At 40.5% G+C, this 10000-nt stretch overlaps 1 protein-coding gene across 3 annotated transcripts; it reads left to right on the forward strand.

Moving 5' to 3' along the window:
- Window positions 1-52: 52 nt before the first annotated feature.
- On the forward strand, window positions 53-6634 carry LOC138854869 (oplophorus-luciferin 2-monooxygenase non-catalytic subunit-like). Of its 3 annotated transcripts, none has more exons than XM_070100262.1 (4): window positions 53-915; window positions 1316-1477; window positions 2763-2883; window positions 5845-5965. In XM_070100262.1, exons 1-3 carry the CDS (start codon window positions 189-191, stop codon window positions 2876-2878), a joined length of 1005 nt encoding a protein of 334 aa, XP_069956363.1. In that variant the 5' UTR covers window positions 53-188; the 3' UTR covers window positions 2879-2883; window positions 5845-5965. The 3 variants fall into 3 exon arrangements, with proteins under 3 accessions (XP_069956363.1, XP_069956362.1, XP_069956361.1); XM_070100260.1 differs by having other exon boundaries at window positions 54-915; window positions 2763-2870; window positions 5845-6634; XM_070100261.1 differs by lacking the exon at window positions 2763-2883 and having other exon boundaries at window positions 5845-6634.
- The last annotated feature ends 3366 nt before the right edge of the window (window positions 6635-10000 follow it).

Genomic DNA, 10000 nt, shown 5'->3' on the forward strand with positions numbered 1-10000 from the left:
CTAATCAGCCTGAGAAAGTTTATATGATAATAACTGAGAATACGTGCGTGTAGGTTGTTGTTGTGATTGTGGTTGTTAGTGGTGGTGATAATAGAAGGTACATACCTCCCCCACAATCACCATTCTCCAGGGCCATAGGTTGGCCTGTAAGCGCCTGTAGAGACACACACTCATACACTAGCATAACCATGTTGATATCAGGCACCTTCCTGGCCCTCCTGCTAGTTTCTTCAACCTGCACAGCGGACAATGGCCAAGATCCTGCTAGTGGACACTTCGTCGACTCTGTAAGAAAATTCTTTCTTGACATACTTGGAAGACATGTAGTGGGACATGTAAGGGAGATTATGGAGGAGGTTCGCAATCTTCCATGTCCGGATGATGCTGTTACCTTCCCCTGCGAGTGTACTGTTAACTCTGAGAGTGACTTCAGTCCTGATCTTGACTGTTCTGAAGTTGAGAGTGAGGAGGAACTGGCCACCATCCTCAGCTATCCATTCCCCTTCCGCAACTTCCGCAACTTAACCATCGTCGGAAACCAAAACCTGACGACTCTGAGACGTGGAGTGCTGGGCAACACCACCTTCAAAGAGTTCTATATTACTGGAGGAGCTCTACAGGAGGTGGAGACAGGAGCTCTCTCCTCCAGCTACAACACCGCCACCGTGATGAACTTTGAGGGCAACAGACTTGTGGTCTTCCCCTGGGGAGAGCTGTCAGCCTTCACAGGCCTCCTGGAGCTGAATCTCAACTCCAACAAGATATCATCGTTCCCAGCTCTAATATCAGACACGCTGCAGCGCCTGGACCTGTCTAATAACCCCCTGGGGTTGATCCCCGGCACAGGCTTTAAGGCTACACCAGACATAGAGACAGTCTTACTGGACAATGTCAACATGTATGAGATCATTCCAGGTAACTTATCGTCTTGCATATTAATAACAGATGAATAAGACAGTTGTGCAACACTTAAGTCTCTACTGAGACGTTTCGCCAACTATTAGTTAATACTAGAGACTGTAGAAAACAGGGAGAAGTAGATTGAGGTGATCAGTCCCTCAGGCTGACTCTTGATGTTGCAATCAACGATGTACCATATTTTTCTAGATTGCTTTAAATATATTTCGTGGTTAGTGCAGTTGTGTGTGTGTGTGTGTGTGTGTGTGTGTGTGTGTGTGTGTGTGTGTGTGTGTGTGTGTGTGTGTGTACCCACCTAATTGTGCTTGCAGGGTTCGATTCACAGCTCCTGTGTGTGATGCTACACACTACACATATAACAACACACACAGTATACCTCTACACCTCGGGTCCACAGGAACCTTCACGGGTCACCGCCAACTGCGGGTCGTCAGCATGAACAGCAACCAGCTGAGAGAGGTCCCAGCTGATGCCATCCACTTCACAGCTGGTTTCGACCTCACCTACGTCCGCCTCTCCGACAATGTCATCACCAAAGTCGCTGTAGACGCATTTATTGGTGAGAAACATTTATCAAAATACTTACATTGAAGGCATTTTCTGGTCAAAATTCTTAAACTGACGGCATTTTCTGGTCAAAATTCTTAAACTGACGGCATTTTCTGGTCAAAATTCTTAAACTGACGGCATTTTCTGGTCAAAATTCTTAAACTGACGGCATTTTCTGGTCAAAATTCTTAAACTGACGGCATTTTCTGGTCAAAATTCTTAAATTGAAGGCATTTTCTGGTCAAAATTCTTAAACTGACGGCATTTTCTGGTCAAAATTCTTAAATTGAAGGCATTTTCTGGTCAAAATTCTTAAACTGACGGCATTTTCTGGTCAAAATTCTTAAATTGAAGGCATGGTCAAAATTCTTAAACTGACGGCATTTTCTGGTCAAAATTCTTAAATTGAAGGCATTTTCTGGCCAAAATTCTTAAACTGACGGCATTTTCTGGTCAAAATTCTTAAATTGAAGGCATTTTCTGGTCAAAATTCTTAAACTGACGGCATTTTCTGGTCAAAATTCTTAAACTGACGGCATTTTCTGGTCAAAATTCTTAAATTGAAGGCATTTTCTGGTCAAAATTCTTAAACTGACGGCATTTTCTGGTCAAAATTCTTAAACTGACGGCATTTTCTGGTCAAAATTCTTAAACTGACGGCATGAAAATTCTTAAAATGACGGCATTTTCTGGTCAAAATTCTTAAATTGAAGGCATTTTCTGGTCAAAATTCTTAAACTGACGGCATTTTCTGGTCAAAATTCTTAAACTGACGGCATTTTCTGGTCAAAAGTCTTAAACTGAAGGCATAAAATATTTATTATTATTATTATTATTATTATTATTATTGTTATTATTATTATTATTATTATTATTATTATTATTATTGTTATTATTATTATTATTATTATTATTATTATTATTATTATTATTATTATTATTATTATTATTATTATTATTATTAATGTTGTTATTATTATTATTATTATTATTATTATTATTATTATTATTATTATTATTATTATTATTATTATTATTATTGTTGTTGTTGTTATTATTATTATTATTATTATTATTATTATTATTATTATTATTATTATTATTATTATTATTATTATTATTATTATTGTTGTTGTTATTATTATTATTATTATTATTATTATTATTATTATTATGATCACGTATCAGATTAAAAAAATAGGTTTGGAATCTATTTTCAATGTTTTTGGTGAGCCGCTGTTTTGGTGACATTGTCCCCGGTAATGGAAGGGCTTAAGACAGTGTCTCCCTGACAGGTATCACCAAGGGCAGTGAACTGCTTGTAGACCGAAACGAGTTGATGTTGCTGCATGAGGAGGTGTGGAGGCCGCTGGTGGAAGCTGGTGTTAAGCTACAGCTCCAGGGTCAGTAGCACAGGTGCATCGACTGTTTTTTTCTTTTACCTGCGAGACGTTTCGCCAACACAGTAGGCGAAACCAAGTACACCGTGGTGGGACTGACCACCTCAAAACTACGTCGTCAAGGCGGATGGACTGAAGAAGCCTACTGTGCGGGCGAAACGTTTCAGAATTAAGATACCTAACTGTTGCACTTGTCTTATCACCTTGTGTACTCGACTTGAAATGGTTCCAGGAGGGACCGAAACGTTGTTAAGTTTCCATCTCAAGTTTCGAGGTCGGTTGAAGAATGTTCCACTTACGATGTTATAATATTTCAGGCTATCTTCAGTCACCCTCATTCTGTTAAAAGTAAAGGCAACTCGTCCCTTGACTCTTCCCACTGATAGTGTCCACTGGGTAATGCTTCCAATACACATACACAGCTTCAAGAGTAAGTACAATAGGGATATATAAGGATAAGCAGGATTTATGGGTGGTCGAGAGTACAAACCAGGAACCGAGGTTCGTCTACAGCACCATGAACCGAGGTTCGTCTACAGCACCATGAACCGAGGTTCGTCTACAGCACCATGAACCGAGGTTCGTCTACAGCACCATGAACCGAGGTTCGTCTACAGCACCATGAACCGAGGTTCCTCTACAGCACCATGAACCGAGGTTCCTCTACAGCACCATGAACCGAGGTTCGTCTACAGCACCATGAACCGAGGTTCGTCTACAGCACCATGAACCGAGGTTCGTCTACAGCACCATGAACCGAGGTTCGTCTACAGCACCATGAACCGAGGTTCGTCTACAGCACCATGAACCGAGGTTCGTCTACAGCACCATGAACCGAGGTTCGTCTACAGCACAATGAACCGAGGTTCGTCTACAGCACCATGAACCGAGGTTCCTCTACAGCACCATGAACCGAGGTTCCTCTACAGCACCATGAACCGAGGTTCCTCTACAGCACCATGAACCGAGGTTCGTCTACAGCACCATGAACCGAGGTTCCTCTACAGCACCATGAACCGAGGTTCCTCTACAGCACCATGAACCGAGGTTCGTCTACAGCACCATGAACCGAGGTTCGTCTACAGCACCATGAACCGAGGTTCCTCTACAGCACCATGAACCGAGGTTCCTCTACAGCACCATGAACCGAGGTTCGTCTACAGCACCATGAACCGAGGTTCGTCTACAGCACCATGAACCGAGGTTCGTCTACAGCACCATGAACCGAGGTTCGTCTACAGCACCATGAACCGAGGTTCCTCTACAGCACCATGAACCGAGGTTCCTCTACAGCACCATGAACCGAGGTTCCTCTACAGCACCATGAACCGAGGTTCGTCTACAGCACCATGAACCGAGGTTCCTCTACAGCACCATGAACCGAGGTTCGTCTACAGCACCATGAACCGAGGTTCGTCTACAGCACCATGAACCGAGGTTCGTCTACAGCACCATGAACCGAGGTTCGTCTACAGCACCATGAACCGAGGTTCGTCTACAGCACCATGAACCGAGGTTCCTCTACAGCACCATGAACCGAGGTTCGTCTACAGCACCATGAACCGAGGTTCGTCTACAGCACCATGAACCGAGGTTCCTCTACAGCACCATGAACCGAGGTTCGTCTACAGCACCATGAACCGAGGTTCCTCTACAGCACCATGAACCGAGGTTCGTCTACAGCACCATGAACCGAGGTTCCTCTACAGCACCATGAACCGAGGTTCCTCTACAGCACCATGAACCGAGGTTCCTCTACAGCACCATGAACCGAGGTTCCTCTACAGCACCATGAACCGAGGTTCCTCTACAGCACCATGAACCGAGGTTCGTCTACAGCACAATGAACCGAGGTTCGTCTACAGCACCATGAACCGAGGTTCGTCTACAGCACCATGAACCGAAGTTCCTCTACAGCGCCATGAACCGAGGTTCCTCTACAGCACCATGAACCGAGGTTCGTCTACAGCACCATGAACCGAGGTTCGTCTACAGCACCATGAACCGAGGTTCGTCTACAGCAGCTACACCACACAGCTACACGACACATCCCTCTAGACTAGACGACCTGTAAAACTTTAACTTTTAAAAATAATGCTGTCGTTTTAAGAATTAGTTGCATAAACACCAGACACTTTGCAGGAGCTTCAAGGGGTGGTAGGAGCGGTGGTAGTGGTGATAGTGGTAGTAGTAGTAGTAGTAGTAGTAGTAGTAGTAGTGGTAGTTCTGGCAGTGCTCAAAACTTTGTCTGTTATGTAAATGAGGTTGGAGGAAAAGATAGCTATTTTTTTTTTCAGGTGGTCGTCTTGATATGGAGAGTGAGACTGCCATCACCTGCTCTCCACCTGTCTCGTGTAATCTGGTGCACTCCCATGTACTCCCATGGACACCCATGTACTCTCATGTAATGTCATATAGTTCTTTCGCTCAGATGTACTCTTATATTTCCATTTACTCCTATGTACACCCATGTACACCCATGTACTCCCATGTATACCCATGTACATCCATGTCCTCCCATGTGTACACATGTACTCCCATATACACCCATGTACTCCGTGTACACCCATGTTCTCCCATATACACCCATGTGCTCCCTTATATACTCCCATGTATTCCCATGTACATCCATATATACACCCATGTACACCTATATATACACCCATGTACTCCCATGTACACCCACATGGACACCCATATACTCACATGGACACCCATATACTCACATGTACACCATTTACTCCCTTATATATCCCATGTATTCCCGTGTACACCCATATATACACCCATGTACTCTCATCTACACCCATATACTAACACGTACACCCATGTACTCCCATATACACCAGTGTTCCCCAGATATCTGCTGGGAATTAAACACGTATACACAATAAAGATACTTATTAAAGGCAACGTTTAGCCGCTCTTGGTTTCACCAATCGTGTCAACTTAGTTGATTTTTTTCTTCCTGCCACAGACAATCCTCTGCTGTGTGGGTGCGACATAGCCTGGATCATGCTGAACAGTTCGTTACTCAGCATGGTGGACGGCCGGACCACTTGCTCTGATGGCGAACTGATGGTCAATCTCTCACCTCTGATCTACCAGGATTTATGTTAGTGTCAATCTGGAGGTGGCTAATTCAAGGGCTGGATGCGGTGTAAGTGTTGACGTGCCCTGTGAATCACAACGAGAAGAGTAGGATATGTTTCCTTGGGGTTGATACGGTGCAGGCTGTCACAGGCCCTATATACCACAACAAAAATAAGACTAGGTTAATTATTTTTTAGGGCTCTATGCGGTGTAAGCAGTCAGGGGCCCTTTATACCACAATAACACCTAAAGATCACTTTCTTTAAGGCTCGATACGGTGTAAGCCTTCAGCGGCCTTATATACCGCAACAGTAATACCAAAAGATCACTTCCTTTAGAGTTACATACGGTATAAGCCGTCAGCAACCCTATATACCACAACAATAACACCTGAAGGTCATTTTCTATAGAACTCAATACGGTGTAAGCCATCAGTGGCCCTATATACCACAACACAAACGCCAAACGAATCACGTTCTTTTAGGGCTTAATACGACGTATTCTGAAATATTCTGAGATATTTTTAAACTTTATTTTACAATAGCAGTTTGGGATTTTCAATAAACCTAATAAAGTGCTGAGAGTCTTCTTTATTATCTGAATTATGTTCTAATTAAAGTACGATAATAATAATAATAATAACATCAACAACAATAATAATAAATCATTCTTAATTCCTGTCTTAATATACCCTGGGAGGGCAGAAAACTTGTGTTTAATCAATATGTTAAGCACCAGAGAGCCACCATCAGCTCTCAAGGTGAAATTTGCATAAATTTGAATACTCAAAGAAAGTATTTGAAGGTTGCTTTAAACCTTTTAATGGAAGATGTGAGAGGAATATTGTGAGAGAAATATCTGAGATGTTGTTAAGTGAGGCTGTGAGGATGCTCTTATGATCTGGTATTACCTGGTTCACTCTCTTCTTGTTATAGTTATTCTCATTATGATGATAATTATAGTAATAATTATGATAATAATAATAATAATAATAATAATAATAATAATAATAATAATAATAATAATAATAATAATAATAATAATAGCTATAGCCTTGTTATAGATCTGTTATAACTTTATTATAACTCAGTTATAACTCTGCTATAACTCAGCTACAACTCTGTTATAACTGCTTTAACTCTGCTGTAACTGCTATAACTCTGCTATAACTTTGCTATAACTGCTATAACTCTGCTATAACTCGGCTATAACTACTATAACTCTGCTATAAGAACATAAGAGCATAAGAACATAAGAAAGGAGGAACACTGCAGCAGGCCTGTTGGCCCATACTAGGCAGGTCCTTTACAATTCATCCCACTAACAAAACATTTGCCCAACCCAATTTTCAATGCCACCCAAGAAATAAGCTCTGATGTGAAAGTTCCATTAAAATCCAACCCCTCCCACTCATGTACTTATCCAACCTAAATTTGAAACTACCCAAAGTCCTAGCCTCAGTAACCCAACTAGGTAGACTGTTCCACTCATCAACTACCCTATTTCCAAACCAATACTTTCCTATGTCCTTTCTAAATCTAAACTTATCTAATTTAAATCCATTACTGCGGGTTCTCTCTTGGAGAGACATCCTCAAGACCTTATTAATATCCCCTTTATTAATACCTATCTTCCACTTATACACTTCGATCAGGTCTCCCCTCATTCTTCGTCTAACAAGTGAATGTAACTTAAGAGTCTTCAATCTTTCTTCATAAGGAAGATTTCTAATGCTATGTATTAATTTAGTCATCCTACGCTGAATGTTTTCTAACGAATTTATGTCCATTCTGTAATATGGAGACCAGAATTGAGCTGCATAATCTAGGTGAGGCCTTACTAATGATGTATAAAGCTGCAGTATGACCTCTGGACTTCTGTTGCTTACACTTCTTGATATAAATCCCAGTAATCTATTTGCCTTATTACGTACGCTTAGGCATTGCTGTCTTGGTTTAAGGTTGCTGCTCACCATAACCCCCAAGTCCTTTTCGCAATCTGTATGGCTAAGTTCTACATCATTTAACTTATAAGTACTAGGGTTATGGGCACTCCCAAGCTTCAGAACCTTGCATTTATCTACATTGAACTGCATCTGCCACTTTTCTGACCAAGAATAGAGTTTGTTTAAATCCTCCTGAAGTTCCATAACATCTACGTTTGAATCAATTGTCCTACCTATCTTTGTGTCATCGGCGAATTTGCTCATATCACTAGTAATTCCCTCATCAAGATCATTGATATATATTATAAACAACAACGGGCCCAAGACTGATCCCTGTGGAACGCCACTTGTTACAGATCCCCACTCGGATTTAACCCCATTTATGGACACTCTCTGCTTCCTGTCAGTGAGCCATGACTCAATCCACGAGAGCACTTTTCCCCCAATGCCATGAGCTGCCACTTTCTTTAACAGTCTATGGTGCGGAACTCTATCAAATGCCTTACTAAAATCTAAGTAAATAATATCAAATTCTTTATTGTGGTCAACAGCCTCAAAAGCTTTACTGAAGAAAGTTAATAAATTAGTTAGACAAGACCGGCCTCTTGTGAATCCATGCTGAGTATCATTAATCAAGCTATGCTTATTGAGATGGCTTCTTATAATCTCAGCTATAATTGACTCTAGTAATTTGCCTACAATTGAGGTCAGGCTTATTGGGCGGTAATTTGACGGTAACGACTTGTCCCCTGTTTTAAAAATAGGAATTACATTAGCCATCTTCCACATATCAGACACTACACCTGTTTGAAGAGATAAATTAAAAATATTAGTTAATGGTTCACAGACTTCCATTTTGCATTCCTTAAGAACCCTTGAAAAAACCTCATCAGGACCCGGCGACTTATTTTGCTTCAGTCTATCTGCTTCACAACCATCTCACTAGTGACTGTGATGTTACATAATTTATCTTCTTCTAGCCCACTGTAAAAATTAATTACTGGAATATTATTAGTGTCTTCCTGTGTAAAAACCGAGAGAAAATAATTATTTAAAAACGAGCACATTTCATTCTCTTTGTAAGTAAGATGCCCATAGTTATTTTTAAGGGGACCTATCTTATCTCTAACTTTTGTTCTATAGACCTGGAAAAAACTTTTTGGGTTAGTTTTAGAATCCCTAGCAACTTTAATTTCATAGTCCCTTTTAGCTTTTCTTATCCCCTTTTTAATGTCCCTCTTAATGTCAATATACTGATTCATAAGATGACCCTCGCCTCTTTTGATACGCCTATAAATTCCTTTCTTATGCCCTAGTAGATATTTGAGCCTATTATTCATCCATTTTGGGTCATTTCTATTTGATCTAATTTCTTTATATGGGATAAATGTTCTTCGAGCAGCATGTATAGTGTTCAGAAAACTGTCATATTGATAGCTCTCTTCGTTACCCCAGTCAACAGATGATAAGTGTTCTCTAAGCCCATCGTAATCTGCTAAGCGAAAATCTGGGACTGTTACTGAGTTATCGCTACTATCGTACTTCCATTCAATGCTAAATGTAATTGATTTGTGGTCGCTAGCACCCAGTTCCTCTGAAACTTCTAAATTATTAACAAGGGATTCATTGTTTGCCATAACTAAGTCAAGCAGGTTATTACCCCTTGTAGGTTCTGTATAACTGCTATAACTCTGCTATAACTCTGCTATAACCGCTGTAACTCGGTTATAACTGTCATAACTCTGTTATAACTGCTATAACTCGGTTATAACTGCTATAACTGCTATAACTCGGCTATAACTCTGCTATAACTACTATAACTCTGCTATAACTCGACCATAAAGTCAAAAACTATAACGCAGCTCTGGACGGTTATAACAATTATAATAATTTGCCGTCATTAGTAAAGTGAACCTCTGGGTAATAACAAGTGCCTTTATTACTACTAATAATAATTATAATAATTGATTCTTATTAATGGACGCATTTGTACCAACGAGGAATTTATATCTGGCACAGAGTTATTATTATTATCAACAATAATAATAGTAATAATTATTATTATTGTTATTATTATACACACACACACACACAC

Source organism: Cherax quadricarinatus, chromosome 72 (genome assembly GCF_038502225.1).
Source record: "Cherax quadricarinatus isolate ZL_2023a chromosome 72, ASM3850222v1, whole genome shotgun sequence".
NCBI lineage: Eukaryota > Metazoa > Arthropoda > Malacostraca > Decapoda > Parastacidae > Cherax > Cherax quadricarinatus.

What these genes read in the sequence shown, in the direction of transcription:
- LOC138854869 (XM_070100260.1), top strand. Translation starts at nt 189, where the DNA reads ATGTTGATATCAGGCACCTTCCTGGCCCTCCTGCTAGTTTCTTCAACC. An exon ending in CATGTATGAGATCATTCCAG is followed by an intron (nt 916 to 1,315) that starts GTAACTTATCGT and finishes TCGGGTCCACAG; the next exon opens with GAACCTTCACGGGTCACCGC. An exon ending in TGTTAAGCTACAGCTCCAGG is followed by an intron (nt 2,871 to 5,844) that starts GTCAGTAGCACA and finishes TTCCTGCCACAG; the next exon opens with ACAATCCTCTGCTGTGTGGG.